This window comes from Lentinula edodes (genome assembly GCF_021015755.1).
Source record: "Lentinula edodes strain Le(Bin) 0899 ss11 chromosome Unknown C8R40scaffold_40, whole genome shotgun sequence".
In the NCBI taxonomy this organism is placed as follows: Eukaryota; Fungi; Basidiomycota; class Agaricomycetes; order Agaricales; family Omphalotaceae; genus Lentinula; species Lentinula edodes.
Window position 1 is genome coordinate 288,279 of NW_025764346.1, and position 19,290 is coordinate 307,568.

At 51.1% G+C, this 19,290-nt stretch overlaps 4 protein-coding genes across 4 annotated transcripts; 2 read left to right on the top strand and 2 right to left on the bottom strand.

Moving 5' to 3' along the window:
- Positions 1-12,928: 12,928 nt before the first annotated feature.
- C8R40DRAFT_1007066 (uncharacterized protein) lies at positions 12,929-13,105 on the bottom strand (the record flags this gene model as incomplete). The annotated part of the gene is made up of 1 exon (XM_046222813.1): positions 12,929-13,105. A coding segment is annotated over one exon (177 nt), but the record flags the coding sequence as incomplete, so codon positions are not given.
- Positions 13,106-14,465: 1,360 nt separating this feature from the next.
- On the bottom strand, positions 14,466-15,476 carry C8R40DRAFT_1175024 (uncharacterized protein; the record flags this gene model as incomplete). The annotated part of the gene is made up of 4 exons (XM_046232274.1): positions 14,466-14,717; positions 14,779-14,961; positions 15,018-15,317; positions 15,426-15,476. 4 exons carry the CDS (start codon positions 15,474-15,476, stop codon positions 14,466-14,468), a joined length of 786 nt encoding a protein of 261 aa, XP_046082146.1.
- Positions 15,477-15,631: 155 nt separating this feature from the next.
- Positions 15,632-17,272, top strand: C8R40DRAFT_1123935 (uncharacterized protein). The gene is made up of 6 exons (XM_046228916.1): positions 15,632-16,217; positions 16,273-16,287; positions 16,349-16,450; positions 16,516-16,548; positions 16,606-17,009; positions 17,059-17,272. The coding sequence occupies exons 1-5, from the start codon at positions 15,999-16,001 to the stop codon at positions 17,002-17,004; spliced, it is 768 nt and encodes a 255-aa protein (XP_046082147.1). The 5' UTR covers positions 15,632-15,998; the 3' UTR covers positions 17,005-17,009; positions 17,059-17,272.
- Positions 17,273-17,285: 13 nt separating this feature from the next.
- On the top strand, positions 17,286-19,266 carry C8R40DRAFT_1175026 (uncharacterized protein; the record flags this gene model as incomplete). Its single annotated transcript, XM_046232275.1, has 2 exons — positions 17,286-17,595; positions 17,678-19,266. 2 exons carry the CDS (start codon positions 17,286-17,288, stop codon positions 19,264-19,266), a joined length of 1,899 nt encoding a protein of 632 aa, XP_046082148.1.
- Positions 19,267-19,290: the final 24 nt, after the last annotated feature.

A 19,290-nucleotide genomic window follows, 5' to 3' on the forward strand; every position in this document is an offset into this window, starting at 1 on the left:
ACATATCAAAACCTACCCTAAGACCTATTTTGACCCAGGTCTTACATTATACCAAGCTCTCCCGTCACCGAACGGACTCGTCGCGACGAAATGTCGGCGACGTCAACGGAACGACCTTCTAGTTCCAAAACCGAATCAAAGAAACAAAAGAGCGCCTTATCTCGTGGAAACACGACACAAGCTCAAAAATCGAACCAGGCTGCTAGCTCCACTGTCATCACGGTGGCAGCTGGTCAACGCCTGATGTCCATCCCAGAACAGTCGTTTGGGGATGAAACCGCCAGTAACATCCGGACCCCAGAGGGACGTCAACCGGAGGTTCAGGGGCCCCCTCCAGTGGAACCTGGGATGGGACCACCACAACGGAGGTTTACCTCCATGGGTTACGCCCAACCTGCCAGTAGTCCCATGGGAGGTTTCGCATACTCCCCTACCTGGGGAACGAGGGGACCTCCCCCTGAACCGATACCGCAGCTAGACATGGAGTCAGCTTCGAACGCGGGTGGAAGAGTCAGCGGTCAAGTAGCCGCTATCGAAAGGATACAAGGGGGAAGTACTGACCCTCTCACAGTACGACAACAGGAGAAACTTCCAGAGAGGAGGGTATCCCCTGCCGTATCCGAACAATCTCGGACGTCATCCCGGAGGTTACCAACACCTCCAGTACAGTCCCTTAACCTTCCTCCCCCGAGACGAGGAAGTTCACTCTCCAGTCTCCTGAAGAGCCCAGCTATGAATACGCCCAACTGGGAGCGTACACACGCAATACACCATAGCAGGACCAACTTCCCAGTACAACCCTTGTCCGAAATGACATTGCGTCTGGAAGACGTCATTCGAATTCAGGAGTGTATCCCGGAGGATGTAGCTATGGTCCTAAGGGAGGTATTGGAGTCAATGGGGATCGAAATATTGGGAGACGGTCTCGAATTCTCAGACCTACGAGTACAGTTCCTAACAGTGGGAACTCAACTGGAGATAGACCTCCCAGAGAAGGCCCAGCAGTGGCTGATGACCCCCGCGAACCGATCAGATTTTCTCTGGCTGTACAACGTCCTATTGGACCCAGAAAGGATGTTGGAACTGTTAGAGGCAGAGGCACGTTACGGGCGATCGTTCCGAAACTCGAGGGGAATACTTCCCCTCCTCCCTCATACCCATGGAAGGGAGAAGGAATTCTGTGGCGAAGCAGGGCTACGTATATTGTACCGAGCCTCTAACTACAGATCAGGAGCCGTACGGTTTGAACCTCCCCCTTCGAGGGTGAACATACCGAACTACCAGGCGATCCAAATACTTCGGAACGCAAACCTAGCGGAAGCAGCAGCTAAAATCGATGAGGAAAGTAACGAGGATGCTAACGCAATCGCTGCAAAAAATCGTAGACGCAGGAGGTACACCACGGCTCACCTCCTGGCCCCAGTGGAGTCAATGCCTGATCAGGATAGTCCCGTCCGGGTCCGTAACGGACAGACGGTATACACGTACACGCCCATGAGGCATATGCACCAGCTTCTGGTGAGGAGTGAGGAGTCTGAAGCGATGTTGTGTTCGCAGGAGACCCGACATCGGACGCTACTAGCGGAATCAGACACTCTGATGCTGTCGGAGGAACTTTCTGGATCGAATCTAGAAAGAGCTTTGGAATTCCGTCGCAGACTGGTCGCGGATAATCGGGGAACCTCGTATATGGTTCAATGCGAACTCGAAAGCGTAGGGGAGTTCCCTCCGGAGCAATTTGACCAGAAAGGGCAGCTCCATGGATCTGATGGTCGTTTCCTGGCACAGAAACATTCATCGCCCAGGAATACCGAGGTTCCTGAACTCCTTAACCCCGGTAACACGGCCACGAGGAGCCCCCAGTTACGCTCTGGGACCTCCCCCACTGTACATGCCTTGGCTCAAAATGCGACTCCTCCCCCCAGAGTTAACCTGCAAACGAAACCTTTAACCCCAGTCTCGACGCAGCGATACCAGTTTGGTGAGGTGAGGATGGATGGCGCACAACATTCATCCCGGATCTCCGGACAAGATCTGACAGCTCGGTTGGCTCCCAACCCTGTACACGTTCCTCCAAGACTGAGCAATCCATCAGTCATTCCGTATCAAGGGTCGGTATCGATGCAATCTCAGGCAGTGGGAACGGAAAGTCAAAGGGGTCCGAACCAACGAAGAACGTTGGCAGTTCACGAAGAGGCGGTACCCCCGCAGGGAGCTCCTTTTGGAACTCCCTTTGTAACGGGAGCTCAGATGAACCGACCTGGCATGGCTTTCGAGTCGGCACGCTCTCAGGAATCGGTAGCAATGATCCAACAACAGGCTCGGGTCATTGAGACGCTCCAGGAACAACTCCGTGAGGTAAAGAAAGGATTCACAGCGGGGGAAGTACCGACTGGAGGACCCCTTTCCAAAACAGGAAACACGGCAGGATTATCCGGGCGAGCACCTAGAGTAATGAGAGAATATACGAGGGGGGGTCCTTCTCCTGTAGTTCCCCAGCCAAGGAGCTGGCAAGCTACGGAACCAATATCCTTTAACCGAAACACTCCTACAGGAGCTAGGGATGGAAACCCCCAGGTAGAACAAGCAGGACAGATCCCGGATACTCCGAGTGTGGACCGACGACGTATTCACGAGTGGGGAGCCCGAGTGCAAAGAGCTGAACTAGGGGAGTATGGGAGACCAGAAGGAGGAGCGTACGCGTTGGAAAACGAGGGAGGAGGCAAAGGCGGTTTTAACCCCCCTCCTAGAGTACCTCCCCCACATTTTTCTAGTCAATCGAGAGATCGAGAACGACCTCTGAGTCAAGGGGGACAGGGTCAAAGAGAACAGGGAGAAAGGAGCGGGGGAGGGGCACCACCTCCGCCTCCTCCTCCTCCACCACCTTCCGGGGGACCGGGTGATAGTAATTCGGAAGGTTCCAACGAGGGGGAACAGAACCAATCGAGTAGGAATGGTGGAAGGAGAGAGGAGGACAGAGGAGAGCTCCCCACTGGAGCTCCTGACGTACCTCCAACACGCTATGACCCGGACCAACCCTGGTACTACGATCCAAGACAAGGTTGGCACCGTAAGGCAGCTCCTAGACCTCCCAACGAGGGACGAAGTACATGGGAGAGCAACGAAGAAAAAAATCGGATTACCATTGAGTCGAAGCTCGACGTCGGTAAGATCGAAAGCTTCGCAGGTGACGACCGGTCTGCATGGAAGACGTGGGTCCTCAGTTTGGAAAGGATGTTTGGAGTACGGCCTACCATCTATGCTCGGGAAAAGGACAAGTGCGCTTCCGCAGCTAGTCATCTCACTGGTGCAGCACTCTCCCACTTCGACACGTTGAATCGGCAACGACTGAGGGGGGAGTACACTTGTCTCGAAGACTGGACAGAATTCAAACGAGAGTTCGGTTCCAAATTCGGACCCATCGACGAGGCGGACGAGGCAAGGAGGAGGTTAGCCTGGATGAAGCAGATGCCGGAGGAAAGCTTCGCCAACTTCTTCATTCGCTTCAACGAATACGCTCCTTTGACCGGGTTTAACGACGAGGCTCTGGTAACATACCTCAAGAAAGGGGTAGCTCCCTGGTTGCCTCTACAGGTTGTTACTGGAAGGGAGGAACCCCGATCCTACGACGAGTGGACCCGAGTGTTCACGAAGTTGGACGGAGCTGTACGTGCGCAGGCGGAGAGTTTGAGGAACCTCCACGGTGAAAAAGTGCTGCAAGGATGGTTGAGTCGCTTCCCCGGGTTGGAATTAGCACCTGAAGCTCCTTACAAGTCCCCCTTGCGGAGGGAAAGAGAGCCAGCTGATGTATGGACCTCCAATCCGAAACCAGCTGCGACAGGAAGGTTCCAAAGCAGGCCCAACTGGAAAGAGGGACGACAGAGGGCGTCCGCAGCTTGGGGGGAAGGAGAAAGTTACGATAGCAAAAACCGAGAGGAGGACGAAGACTGCTGTCACTGTAGGGATGGAGGAGAATGGACTGAAGCGGTCCTCCGAGCAGGAGTCACCGACACCGGGAGGAAATGGACTCCTGAGGAAAGAGCGGAGAAGTGGAGGAGACGAAGGCAAGAGCTATGCATGCGTTGTGGACGAAAGGAACACTGGGCAAAGGACTGCCCTAACCCAGAATCGTTAGAACGTCCAGCGGAGGATCAAGGGAGCTCAGAAAGAGCTTCCAAGGCCGATTCAACTCGAGGAAGAGGAACGGCCAACCAAGGGGGAGGTCGTAAGGACGATTCAACTCGTCCTTTAGAACGGATTCGCGCCGGGATCGTGGTGGAAGAACGGGAAGGAATGGACGATCTATGGAACGTCCACATCTTAGACTCACCAAAAGGAGGTGAGCAAGAACTGTTGGACGAAGTGGGAAATGGGCAGGGGGCTTCGAGGTAGATCAGGGCGAACTGCGAAGCCCCGCAACACCTTCGCCTACCACAATAAGAGCGGCACTCGCGGGGAGTCAGCCAGCTCGTCTCACATCCCGATCCTACAACTCCTTCATCATCCTTACACGCTTTCCGTTCTCCGACCTCGATGAAGACAAAGAATATGCCACACTAGTGGATAGTGGAGCAACTAGATGCTTCATAGACAAAACTGTCGCTATGCGACACCCAGAAAATTTGGTTAACCTAACAAACAGTATCCCTTTGGAGCTGTTCGACGGGAAACCTACCTCCGCAGGATTGATAACTCAGACCTACACTGACCAGATCAGTTTTGCGGATGGAACAATTCACAAGGTAGAGTTCCTAGTAACTCGATTACACCCCACGGCTCCAATTGTGCTAGGACTGCCGTGGCTACGCATGCACAACCCAGTAATTGACTGGAAGGAACTTTGCCTGACATTCCAGGACCGAAACGTTCGAATCTCAGCAGCCCTTGCGTCGGAAATTGTCCAACCAGGCGCCGAGGGAGGTACTGAGGAGCTAGGGAGGGGGGTAAACGGCGAAGAAATACACGCAGGAACTCTCCAATCACCTCCTGAAGCTCCTCAACGACCTCCTGAAGCTCCACAACCACCTCCAGAAGTTCCTCAACAAACTCCGGAAGCTCCCCTTAGAGCTCCAAGGACGAGGGTGAAACTAGAGGAAGTAAAGGACGAAGAGTACGAAGCGAGTCAACCAGGTCCACACAAGTTATTCCCCTCGGACAAAGATCTAGGGCCAGACGACCCAATCCTTATGGGGATCAATGAATGGCTAGCATTCGCGAGCGAAAGCACGGAAGAAGAGGTGGAGGAAATCCTCGAGGCTGGGCGATCCGCTATGGAGAAAGTAACCCCGAAACCAACGAAGGATTCAGAGGAGGCATATCAAAAGTGGAAGAGTAGGGACACAAAACGATCCTCCTCCTGGCCGGGAGCTAAGCAAAAAGTCCGGTGGAGGAAGAAAAGGAGGGAGCATGGACCTTATCCCGACCTCCCCACCTTAGACATCGAAAGCCTGAACATACCCAAGATTCCTTCAAGGTCTGGTCTGACTCCCAAAGGTTCAATAAGACGCAACAACTTCCGAAGAAAGCAGCTCATAGCGGGTACCCATGTGGTGGAACGAAAATCAGACCCCACCATACAAGGGAAACCCATCAGCCTAATAGGAGCAGCTGGGATGGATCGTCTACTGAGGGAGGGAACCCCAGCATACTTCCTTCACATATCGCCCACGAAGGAGGGGTCCCCTACTAAGGAAATACTCCGGGCGAGTGGTAGCAATGACCCAGAAAGAGTGCAAGAACCAAAGGATCCTGAGAATGGGAACCCTGGCCTGGAACAAGGGGGGGTCGTCAAGGAGCTCGATGAGGAAGTATCGAAGCGTCAGGAGACAGAGGAGTTGAAGAAATCCATTCCCGTCCAATACCAGGATTACCTGGACGTATTCTCGCCCGGAGAAGCAAGAACACTACCTCCGCACCGACCCTACGATATCAAAATCGAAACGGAAGGTGATGCGATACCTCCCATAGGGAAGCTTTACAACATGTCTGAGAAGGAGCTGAAATCTCTGAAGGAGTACATCGACGAGATGTTGGGGAAAGGGTTCATACGATCCTCCAGTTCCCCCGCAGGAGCTCCTGTCCTGTTTGCCAAGAAAAAGGATGGTACTCTACGACTCTGCGTCGACTATCGAGCCCTGAACAAAATTACAAAGAAGAATAGGTACCCTCTACCCCTGATAGGCACCTTAGTGGATCAACTACGGAAGGCGAAGATCTTCACAAAGATTGACCTCCACGCAGGATACAATAACGTCAGGGTAGCCCAGGGACACGAGTGGAAGACCGCATTCCGAACTCGGTATGGGTCATTCGAGTACCTGGTAATGCCCTTTGGGCTCACGAATGCCCCCTCTGCGTTTCAATTCTTCATGAACGAGATCTTTCACGATATGGTGGACGTCTGTGTGGTGATCTATCTGGACGACATACTGATTTACTCAGATGACGAGGAGTCCCATGTGGAGCACGTCAGGAAGGTCCTGGAACGGTTACGGGCAAATCACCTCCACGCCAAGCCGGAAAAATGTGCGTTCCATGTCGACACCGTCGAGTATTTGGGGGTGATCATATCACCATTGGGAGTGTCCATGGACCCAGAGAAAGTGAAGGCAGTAATAGACTGGCCAAAACCAAGGACGGTGAAGGAACTCCAAGCATTCCTCGGATTCGCAAACTTCTATAGGAGGTTCATAGACAACTACTCGGGAATCACCAAGGTGTTCACGAAACTCCTCCGGAAAGATTCAGTGTGGAACTGGACACCACAGTGTAGTAGTGCCTTCGAACTTCTGAAGTCAGCATTCTCCGAAGCCCCGGTTCTGGGACATTACAACCCGGACCTACCGGTAGTCCTCGAATGCGATGCCTCCGACTTGGCGATAGCAGGGATCCTATCACAACTGGATCCCGAAACGGGGGAGATACATCCTATCGCCTTCCATGCACGGTCAATGATCTCTGCGGAACTAAACTACGACATATACGATAAGGAGCTCCTAGCTATCGTGGACTGCTTCAAACAATGGAGGGCGTACTGCGAAGGATCCCGACACCAGATCCAAGTATACTCAGATCATAACAATCTGCAGTATTTCACCACTACGAAGCAGTTAACAGCACGACAAGCCCGGTGGGCAGAGCTCCTTTCAGGATACGATTTTGTCATCAACTATCGCCCAGGGAGGTTGGGAGCCAAGCCGGACGCGCTCACCCGCAGATCAGACGTGTACCCAAAGAAGGGAGCTTCAAGGGACCAGGTCTTAGCAGGGAGGGAAAGGGTACTCATACCTCCAGAACGACTGAACGCTACCATCCTTATGAACGAGGACCTCCTAGTGAATCGAGTAAGGGAAGCTCCAAAGGACACGACTATAATTGAAGCACTAAAAAGGATTGCACGCAACGAGGAGGAATCTTTCGTTTGGGAGGATGGGCTGATAAAGAGGGGAGGTCGTATATACGTCCCAGACGTTGGGACTCTACGAAGGGAGGTCCTACAATCGTACCACGACCATAAACTAAGGGGACATCCGGGGGAGAAACGCACCAAGAAACTCGTAAACCAGCTGTTCTTCTGGAAAGGACTGTCCAAAGACGTGAACTACTACGTGCGGAGCTGCCACTCGTGTCTGAGAGCCAAAGCCAGTCGCTCCAAACCTTACAGGAACCTCCGTCCGTTACCAATTGGTCAACGACCTTGGTCCTCAATCTCCCTAGATCACATCACCCAGCTCCCAGCCACTGCGGGTCCAGAGAAATACGACGCCATCCTTGTAGTAGTCTGTCGACTCACCAAACAGGCCATATACGTTCCTTGTCATACGACAGATAATGCGGAGGACTTTGCCAATCTATTCATCACACACGTCTTCTCAAAGCATGGGATGCCCTCCGACATAACTTCAGACCGGGGCTCCCTATTCATGTCCCAATTCTGGAGGGAGCTCTGTAGAGCATTAGGGATCGAATCCCGCCTATCTACTGCATATCATCCCCAGACAGATGGACAAACAGAACGAGTAAATCAATCTGTGGAAGCATACCTTCGGATCTATTGTTCCTACGACCAGGACGACTGGGACCTCCTCCTACCGATGGCGGAATTCGTATACAACAACACCCCAAACACGACGACAGGTGTCTCACCATTCTTCGCCAACAAGGGTTATCACCCAAAGTTGTCCATTACACTGGAGCAGGTGCAGGGAGCGGAGGTCAATGAGTACGCGTCCAACCTCAAGGAGTTACATGCGTACCTCCAGGAACGAATCGGGGTAGCTAACAAGGCCTATGCGAAGTACGCGAACCAAAAACGCCAGGAGGCCCCGGACTGGAAGGAGGGTGATCAAGTCTGGCTAAATATGGAGAACGTCAGGACTAGACGACCTATGAAGAAGCTAGACCACAAGTGGACAGGTCCCTATACAATCTTGTCGAAAGTAGGAAGTCATGCCTACCGACTGGACCTCCCTGGGGACCTCCACAAGATTCACAATGTGTTCCATGTCGACAGGCTGAAACCTCACTTCCACGACAAATTCAAACGCCAGACCTCCCCGCCTCCCCCAATCTTCATAAAAGGGGAGACGGAGCATTTTGTCGAGGACATCCTTGACTCCAAACCCAAGAAGGGACAACCGGAGGAAGTGGAATACCTCGTAAAATGGGAGGGGTATAATGACGAGTTCAACTCTTGGGTAGGATGGGAAGGTATGGTGGGCTCGATCGAACTCCTACGTAGCTGGCACAAACACCACCCGAGGAAACGCCATCCATCGCGTCTGCAATGGGCTTCGTTGGAACAGGAAGCACGGGAAGATGAGGAGGAGGACCGGGAAGGTAGAAGGGAGTAGAGGGGGGAACGAGGACAATGAAGACACGACGGGGACGACAAGCCCATGTTTACGACTATCTACGACAACTTGCATTGGAGGGCTTACGAGACCTGAATGCACGACGATTTCACTCTTATTGATTTTTCACACAGTATAAAGAAGGTTCCCTTTAATTAACGAAGAAGGTCAAAACAATTACAAAAAAAAAAAAAAAAAAAAAAAAAACGATTTAGCAACAAGGATCTATTACAAGAAATAACAACGAAGTACTACAACGGTTCCTCCTTTGGGACAGCATCCATCCCATCCGCCTCAGAGACCCGAGCACGACGCGATTCCTCCGGCTCGTACAATTCGTCGTCACCCCCAGTAAGATCAATGGCGAGATCAGCCACTGAACCAAAGAGGGGAGGAAGACTGGGAGAAGGAGGAGGGGGAGAAGGGGAGGTCGGAGAGGCCTGTTCAGGGAGGAACAGAGGAACATGAGAGGAAGCGGGGGGAGAAGAAACACGTTCACCTACAGCCGCGGGAGGCTCGCCCGATGGCACTGGCAGGGACATGGGGGTATCAGTTATGTGGTGAAGGTACTCCAGCATTAACTGCTCCCATACGACCATCGACTGGTCAAGACTAGGAATGGCGGGGACAATATCGTCCCACCTTCCAGAACCATCACGATGAGGGAAGGCGGTCGATAGCGCCAACATCCGACGATGGAGGGGTGGCTCCAGTGAACCCTCGGGAGGGGCTGCGAAACCAGCATGCTGAGCCGCGGTCAGAATAGGACCATCGTTGTCAAACCGGGAGTGCTCTAGCACCAGGCGATGGAGACCCTCGTCCTCATCCACCGCGTTGTTAAAAAACCACTGAATGCTGCTGATAGACCGCATATAGAGATCCCCGTGAATACCCCGGGCTGTTTGCATGTAATCCAGAGCAAGTTGGAAGTTGTGGGCAACGACGTCGGGGTCGTCGGAGGCCAGACCACGTCGGAGAAAGGCGACGACCGCCTCAATGATGGCACCGATATAACGACTGTGATGATGGAGGACAGTGGCGGGATCGGAACGATAAAGGCGGTGTGCATAGGTGGCGACGCGACGAAGGTCCTCCTGGGCCCCCTTGAGGTCCTCCTCCAGCTGAGAAAGAGGAGGTAGAACCACCTCGTAGAAACCCTCGTCTGGATACTCCTTGATCATCTGCTCCACGAAGGCGGCACGATCTTGAGTACGATGGACCTCCTCCTGGACCTCCTCCAAGCGACGACGCTGACGGGTCGCCAAAGCATTGGTTTCGTCTACCAGACCCTGTTGCTGCAGTAGGGCTGTCTTCAACTCAGAAGCCTTATGAGAAGCAGTGGAGAGCTCCTCCACCGCGACATCGCGGTCCCTTTTCACCACGCGGAGCTCCTCCTCCAATGCTTGGAGACGTTGAACAACAGTCTACAAGGGGGAAGTCAATTTAAAAAGGAGGTGAATACCAGTTAAATCACGACTTACCTGACCAGGAAACACCGATAAAGCCCTATCCATGGCATGGAACTGGTCCAGCACACTGCGATACTCGACTTCATGCTGAAGGACCTCATGGCTGGAGGACCGAAGCTGTTCGACCTCCCGTTGATGAGCATCGAGGGCGTGGGAGGTATCCCGAAGGGCAGTGGTCAGAGAAGAATTCTCCCGCTGAGAATCGGCAAGCTGGGACTCTAGTGATCGAACCCGAGCAAGAAGACGCTGGTTCTCAGCGCGATAGGGATGAGCGATGAGGGTGCGGGGTACTAATAACGAACGCGAAGTGGGCGGCATGTTGGAAGGAAGGGAGTCGGATCCAGTACCTTTTATAGGCGACGTAACAAGGGAAGGGGAAACAAACCGCTGAGCCACACCGGACTGGGCCTCGGCAGCAGCTGCCAACTGAACCAAACTACTGGGACCCTGCACGGATTCGTCCCTGACAGATACCTCCATGGAGGAGGGAAGGGCACGAGGGAGAGCAGGAGTGGAAGTGGAGGCTCCCATCGAACGACCTGGAGGAACCACCAGTCGAACGCGACGGGGAGACTCCTGAGCTGCCCCCTCTACAGGGACCCTACGACGAGAACGCTTTTTGGAACCGTCCGACCGAACCTTTTTGCTGGAAGGACCAGCCACAGGCGAAGGGGAACGATCGCGCTTACGATTCGCCGCGATGACTGCCTCACCCTGTTGCAAAGCGAGGAACTTCTGTAATTCTTGATGGTCAGTCTCAGCGGTATCCTTCTCGTCAAGCATGTTGAGTTCTAGGAGGATGGAGGTCGAGGAGGTACGAGCTTGAAGGGCAGCATCGTATTGGCGCCAGGTACTCAAAGGAACACCCCATGTCGATTGATGTGTGGGAGTCCCGTGGAGCTCCAAAAACCTACGGCTGTATGCAATGTCTTGACTGCACCGACGAGCAAAATACCGATACCGAAGGACCTTTCCCAGACTACAAGTCTTTTTCGCAGAGCAGTTGGTACAGCGAGGGGAGTTCGGCAGAACCTTACATTTGCCCGGGGACTTGACACAGTTGGAACAAGGAGAAGCTACCTCCGCAAGAAGAGGCCACAAAGGGTCATCCTGACAATAACCCGATAATGGCTTGCCAGTGTTGAACACTGTCTCGAATAACTGGAGTTGGGGACGAGATGGCGACTCGATGGTAAATGCCAGCTGATCCAACTCCACCTCCCCATCGGATTCAGGAGCCGGGGAAGGTACCTTTCCCAAAGCGGTGAGGGTGGGTAACAAGGGAGATGGTGTGCGTGAAAGAGGTCGAGTAGGGATAGGAGACATCGCAGTTAGAAGAGTTTGACTCGTAAGAACTGAGGCGGTGGAAGAAAGGGAGAAGCAAGGATCTGACGGACTTCAACATGAAAATTTTCGGGTACCACGTGAATGTCAGGTGACTGCCCAGAAAAAACGCGCCTACCCATCGCGAGGGTGCAAAGGGGTTACAAGGGGGGGTAATGTCATGCCCTGGCTACAACCAGACCAGTCCCAGTACCCACCGCACGTTACCATACGTCCTACCCACCTCCCGTATGTCCTCTGCACCTCCCCAAGTACCACCAGACACCTCCCCAAGTATTTCTGACGCAGCTACCCAAACGTCCTTCACCCCGACACGCGTACGAGAACCCTCTAGCCGATAACCCCTTTAAGTATTAATCTCGATTACCTCCTTCCCTCCGATTAGCTACCTCATGCCTCCAGATGTTCCCTTGTTCACTTCCCGTACCTATTTAAGTAACGCCGCAATGTCCTGAAGCCCCAGCTTGGTATATTTTGAACACACACCCTTTTGCATAGGTCCAGTCCCTGTCCCTTTGTACCTGCTAACCATACGGATTTCTCTTTACTCTCTGTTTCTCTACCTCTGTTTCTCTCTACTTCTGTCTATTGTCTCTCTGATCGTCTGTACGATCGAATATACGCTTTTACTTCAAGTCTAAGCCTTCCGAGTGAGTCCCCGAGCTCCCTCGAACATTACTAAAGCTCCCCAACGCCTACCCGCTTGGTGAGCTACTCTTCCCCAAACCTCCCAGAGCTCCCTAGCTACTTCGTAAGCTTCGGGACCTCGATCTAGGTAACGTCGAAGCTACCCCTCACGTCGAACTACGTATTGCTTCTCCGTTACCACCTCCCACACTCGAGGACGACCATCCTCCAACCTAGTCCCCAGGGACCTACCCTCCCTGGCATATCCCTTCTCGGGAGCTTACACCCTCGAGACCCCGTTGCATAAACTACCTACTCGACTCTATATTGACGTTCTAGCGAGTACAACTCCTACTACGCAATATCTTACGGTCCCGCACTCGTCCCGAACCTCCCTACGCATTAGGGACCTCCCTGGACCTCCTAGGAACCCCTCAAGGGTCACCATCTCATCGTTCCAATCACTACTAGGTCATTCCCGTCCTCGGTCGCGGTTCTCGTAGCTCCCTTCGAGCTCCAGCCTGCTCCTAGCACGCTACAACATAAACCTCCACATACCAAAACCTACCCTAAGACCTATTTTGACCCAGGTCTTACAACAACATCATCCAGAATAAAGTTGAAAAACTCCTCTCCATCAACAGAACCTGGTACAACTCGACATGCCTCATATCCCTCTGTGCTCATGGCTGCTACCAAACTGTACCGTTCACCTCGTACAAAGTTTGCAGAGATAGTAGCGCGCTGACCAGCTGGTGCACGCCCATAATGTCGGTATATTGTTCTTTCATCCTTACTTGTTTCATCGACAACTATAATTTGCTGAGCCACATAATGGGCAGAAATATCTGCCATCCATTCTGCCCGCAACACATCATCTCGCTCGGTCGCAGCTTTACAAAGACGTTTATATGTCAATCCGGCATCCTGAATGATCTGGCACAGTGATGATTTCGAAATGCCAACATCATGGGCTAGTGCCAGCCAATCTCGTATTTCATCCAAATACATTTCGGGAGCCTCTTGTGATAAAGACACCAAGCTGTGAATCATTTCAGAATTAAGTTTCGATGGACGTCCACGGGTATGACTGGGAGGGGCAATGACGGAATTATGTATTTCCAAGTTGCCTTTCCAGCAGTAAATACTGCTCTCGGAAACTCCTAGAATAGCTCCGACTTGTTCAATAGTCAGATCGTGGTCTAGGAGCCAGATTGCCCTCTGCTTCATATTTTCGCTGATGTGCCGGAAGACCATTGTGAGACGAGTAAATGGAGAGGGGCTCAAGTAGCCGACGTCAAGGCTCGGGTACCTTTTTATTTTATTTTATTTTATGAGCTCATGTAAATTTCACGAATGTCATCATTTTCCGAACACGCTGTAAACTGTCGAGAGTCGTCCTGGACCTGCAGGGACGGGGGATGCGTTTTGAATTGATGTACTGTCGGTTTACTTTTATCTATGGTGCAATTGGGTATAACACAACCAATCAGGAACAGGCACCATTTGGGATCAGCAAAAAAATTTTATGCCTACACTTGTTTATTTTGACCAGAAACAATAGTTCAGAGTCACAAATAGTGCCTAAGCATGCAGTTGAAAGCTTTCAACTTGAATATAATGTGAGAGTAATATTTATCAAGGTACGATGAGAGGACAATAAAAAGAGTGAATGGATTATAAGCACAACCCTAACCCTAATAGCTTCCCATTTTGGAAATGCGCCATTTGGTGGGAACTTACTTCATCAATTTTGAAGGTATCAAAAATCGGTCTTACAGTTTTGTTCCCTTTATCATTATATGCATTTCTGTAATAGGGATAAAAAATTGAGGTAAATTCACGTGAGATAATTCAGTTGTTCCAAATTGGTTGTGTTATACCCGATTGCACCATATGTACATACTGTCCTGTGCGTCACGGTTCTACTTATAGTATACAGTAGTAAAAGAGAACACGAACATTTCTGTATTGCAGATACAAAGGGTAATATATCTTGTACAAACTCTGCAGAGCCAAGAGGGTTATATAATTACATTGACAGTTCATACAAGAATTTGAATCCTCTACACACTGTCCAAAAATATCCAGAAACTATTCTCTGTCCTTTATATCATCTGGAACACATCCCGAGCCGACCGAGCTAACGTTAATCTTCAAACGATCCAGTCACTCAAAATCGGATCGCAGGTGAAAACGAGAACGTGCCGCTGGGAGTCGAAGCACTCGGAGTTGTTGTAGTAGAAGTAGTACTTGTAGGTTTTGAGACTGGGTTGAAAATACTGGAAGCGGCAGAGGATGCGAATGGCGGAATGGAAATGTTACTCAGAGGAACCCCTGGAGCGGCTCCCGGGATGCTAATGCCCATAATTTCTTGCGAAGTGACATCCCGGCCGTTACCTTTCACCGAAGCGAGTCGTAATTCCTAAAGATACCAGTAGCCAATTACGTCAAGCAGTGATTTCTGTAGGAAGGACGGTACGTACTTCGAAACTGTGTGATGCGAAATCTGGTTTACTGCTGATACTGAGGAAGGTTTCGTTCGTGTCCCCGCCCCATTGTATGCCGTTAGATTGTAGTGTGGATGAGGTAGCGATGGATGTTATTCCAGTTAGGATATGTGGTGGTGGAGCCACACGACCAGCAAGGTAGGCTTGACATCTTAATTCCTACGGTGAAATTATAAGCTACAATACACAAGCTCAGGCTCAAACTTTAGACGGACCTCGAAATTGAATCCAGCATACTGTTCAGCTGCGGTTATACTCTGTAGTTTATCCATCAAAGAAGAACCCGGACCCGAGGCTGACTTTGTCTCTACGAATAACTGCCATTCTGGTAGCGAGTTTTGCAGCTCATTCGTTGTCGGAGCCTCGGTAGACGAATTTGTTGTTACGGTGGGCTGAAATAGGGGTGGAAGCCCTCGAGCGGCGCGCAGATGAGGAAGAACTGGTTCTTGTGGACATGGTAAAGGAGGCTTTCCGGTGGTTTGGTAAGCAAGTAGATAGTCATCGACACGGACTTCCTGTGGGGCGAAGAAGGATGATCAATCGTTGAGAGACGATGAGACGCGTTGTTCCTTATACTCAGAAGATTGAAGTGTAAGATGAAAAGGAATAGGAAGATACATTACTTCGTAGGATTTTTGTGAGGGGCCTGGTTCGAGTGCAGTAGGAATAGACATGAATTGTATTGCATCGCGGGATGTAGAGCTAGTGCTAGGAAGTAACGCTGGCATATTGGTTGCGCTCAAGTAGTGGTAGTTGCTTCGAATTTGAAAGCAATTTGAAAGGTATACCTTAGTGTAATCACGTGGCTATTAGTGACTGCCTCTGAACTCGAATCAGAAGACATTTACACTTCCTTTCTTCTACAAGCAGTCCGCCAGAACTTGTGCCTGAAGATCAGCCCACAAACCCCATTTCACTCCTCATTTTATTGCTGCTAACGGCAGTGAGCAGTGCTAGTGAGTATCCAGCGATGTCAACAAAATCGCTCAATAGGCCGATTAAGCCGTCGGTCTCCAGCGGTCTCCTCGCAAAAATACATATGCAGTTTCTCGGGTATCAAACTCTTATCGCCTTGAATAAGTTACAAAAGATGCTCATTTCTATCTCCCACAAATTCTTCGTGCTGGTCTCGAAAAGTCGCTGGTCGTCTTTCCGCATTTTCCAATAACGTTCACTGAACCATCATCTATACGCTCATGAATCGCTATACTTGTATGTCCGCTGTTTACTTAGCTGTTGCAGTCGCTTCCTCGGCTGTCGCTGTTCCCATCCACCCACTACTGTACTCGGCTTCCACTAGTACTGTTGTCACTGAGTTGGGGAGTGAGGTACCTCCGGAAACTGGCGCTTTCAACTCCGCTGGCCCACCTGGCACTCATACGCTCCTTGACCTGGTCGATGACAACGGCAAACATGTATGTATACTAGTCTTTCTTCATCATTCGCTGTTCTCATTTACCATTTCGTCAGTATCGTTTCGATGAGGCAAGTACCATGTGTCAATCGTGCATTCTTAGGTCCTTAATCGGATTTCTGGCATGAATAGCTTGATGATCAACGTTCCGAAGAGCTCAAAATCGCTTCTATCACTGTCCCATCTCTTGCACAGCCTCTTGTTCTCACTGGGCCTGGCGAGGTCCATATGAAGGTGAATTCCCCTCGATCTCTCCAACCTCACCACTGGATTGATAAAGAAGTATCTTTTCTATGTAGCCGACTCTGTTTCAGTATCACAGCAATACACCTGTGAGTTGATTCTCTTGAATTTTTTGACCTTCCGCTGATATACATGTGTGCTCGTAGGTAGCGCAATGGGATGAAATGTTGTTAGAAGGCGGAACCGGCGATGAACCAGGTCCTTCTAGTCAAGGTGGTGTCACTGGTATATCCATTTACGCGGATGGTCATGATGCTCTCCGTCGCCGTGTTCGTTCGATGCTCGATCCACACCATGGGATCAATGCTCATGGTTACATATTAGCGGATGTGCCAAGAGAGACAGAGATATACCGGAAAGCATATAATGCCCAGCTTGCCGCAGGAACTCTTCTTCCTTCAGAAGCGCCGACCCCGGAGGAATATGCCAAGAAGCTTGAAACGCTAAACCAAGAGTATATCCGTCTCAGCACTCCAAATCAAAGCGCCAGCAAAAACCACTGCGCTCGTGCTTTGTCGAATATTTATGGTGCCGACTTGGACTAAGCCGGGTATGTAACTTTTTTTGTCACATCCGTTCTTTAACCTATTCCTACTCAGTTCCGCTTTAGTTTCCACGGAGTCGGTTTAATGTGCTATCTTGCAGTATCTAGTTCTAGCTATCGTTGAAATTTGCTTGTCGTCCCACAGTAGTATACATTGATTGCTGTTCAAGCTTCAAGGGTTGAAATTGTTCAGGAGTTATTGAGACCGATCACGTAAGCAATTAGACGCTCATCACTAAAGCGCCGTCGGCATTTCCTTCAACTCTTTCACCACCCACCACAATGGCGACTATCGTCCACCGAGCCTCGTCAGCTATTCACGACCACCCCCCCACGCCATTGATTCCACAAAGGCGTCGCAGAGAGACGAGTCCTGAAATCATCGATGTCGACTCGCTGGAAGAAGTAGAGTATGTGCCTAGACCCAGAGCTGGTCCTTTGCAGAATCCTCCCTCGCAAAGAAGAAGGGTTTCTGCTTTCGATGTCTCTTTTCCTCCTGGCGAAATTATTGTGCTCGACAGCGACGATGAAGATTACGATCCCTCTGTGTTTGGTACCAGTTCTACGCAAAGTCAAGCGAGTTCTTCGCAAGGTGGGTATCCCTCCTCCTTTTTACATGGCACACTCGAAACAGAAAACTATCAAGTATTTTCTAACGTATTATATGCTTGTAGTACATTCTCGAGACATCTCTCCTCTGTCCCCTGCTCGGACCAGTGCTCGTCCGACAGGTTCTATTTTCCCACGTATGGAGGACGGCTCATCCGTCCCAATGCGCCGACACCCCCCTCCTTTTCCTACAAATGCTCCTCCAGTCACCGCGAACCCTGTGGAAATGGACTACGAACGGTTTTTGCAGACAAACATCATACCTAGACCTAGTTCTTCATCGACATTTCAAGCGAGTGGCTCTAGAAATCGACGTGGGGTTGCTACAGCCGACGCAAATGGATCCTCCCATAATTCTCAAGCACCTCCTAGTCCCAGGGCTAGTCGAGCGGCTGTCAGAGCTGGTGGAGGGATTATCACCTCTGCTCGTGCACACGCCGCAGAACGCCGAGCAGAACGTGAGCGAAATGCTCAACTGCGTGCTTCAGGAGCTGCCCGACCTCGCTTCAGAGCTCGTCGACCTACGGCGGCTCCAGGTGACAATATGCATTTCGTTGGCCTCATCAGATACGATGTTTTCGACCCATTCGATCCCCGCAACTACGCTGCATTCAATAACATCGGTTTCGAACGATACGGCCCTGGATTTGTGCATCCTATCGTTCAGAGAAAAACTGACGAGCCGGATTATCTTGCTGAGTACACTCATCCGCAACCTGCTACACCCGGGTTTTGTTTCGATTTCGAACCACCCGAAAAGGCAGAGACCATTGACCCTTCTTCGTACAATAAACCAATACCGGTGTCCTCTCAAGATAACCCTTTCGTTTTAGATGATGATGGCGAAATCGTTCAAGAACCCGAACCCCAAGAAGTTGATGTTGATGTTGGCGGCTCTAGCAACATGAAATCGAGTGCTCCTTCACCCACAGTTGTATCCTTTGTGTGCTCCAAATGCCTCGAACCGCTCCTCCTAGGTGAAGGTGCTAGTGCTACTGCTCTCAAAATGGCTGCAGCCGGCGCGTCCGCAGAGCAAGTTGAGATGGAGCGTAAGGCTCGTAAAGTCTGGGGTCTTAAATGTGGTCATTTAATCGATGGAAAGTGTCTTGACGCGTTAGGCTACCCGGCAGGTGCGCTTGACGCGCAGCCAAAGGATGTCAAAGGCAAGGGGAAAGGAAAGAGTTTTTCGGAAGAGGTGGATCTGGCAGATGCGTGCGATGGGGAGCTCGAAGCGGAAAAAGCAAAAGGGGCAACAGATGAGGATGTACATCCCAGTCTGGTGCCGCCGTCTGAGTCTAACTCTATCCGTTCAAGACTTCGCAGCGCTGCCCATTCCAATAATGCTAGCGCTAGTGTCAGTGGTGCCACTATCGGGACTTCCACAGGTGGTGGTTCGACTACTCCTTCTCCACAATTCTCAACCTTCGCTCATCGATACCTCCCGACACCCATCGCGCATCTATTCGGTCACGGCCCCGGTAGTTCATCGACATCGCCCAAATCCAAATCACACCGGAAACCAAGGGTCCAACAAACATACTCATGGAAATGTCCGGTGAATAACTGTGGGCGGGTTCATACAAGTGTGCGGTTGGAAGGGGTATGGGGTCCGGAGAAGGTTAAGGGGGAAGGGGCTATCCCGTTGTTTATTTAGTTTGCATCTTTGGCACATAGGAAT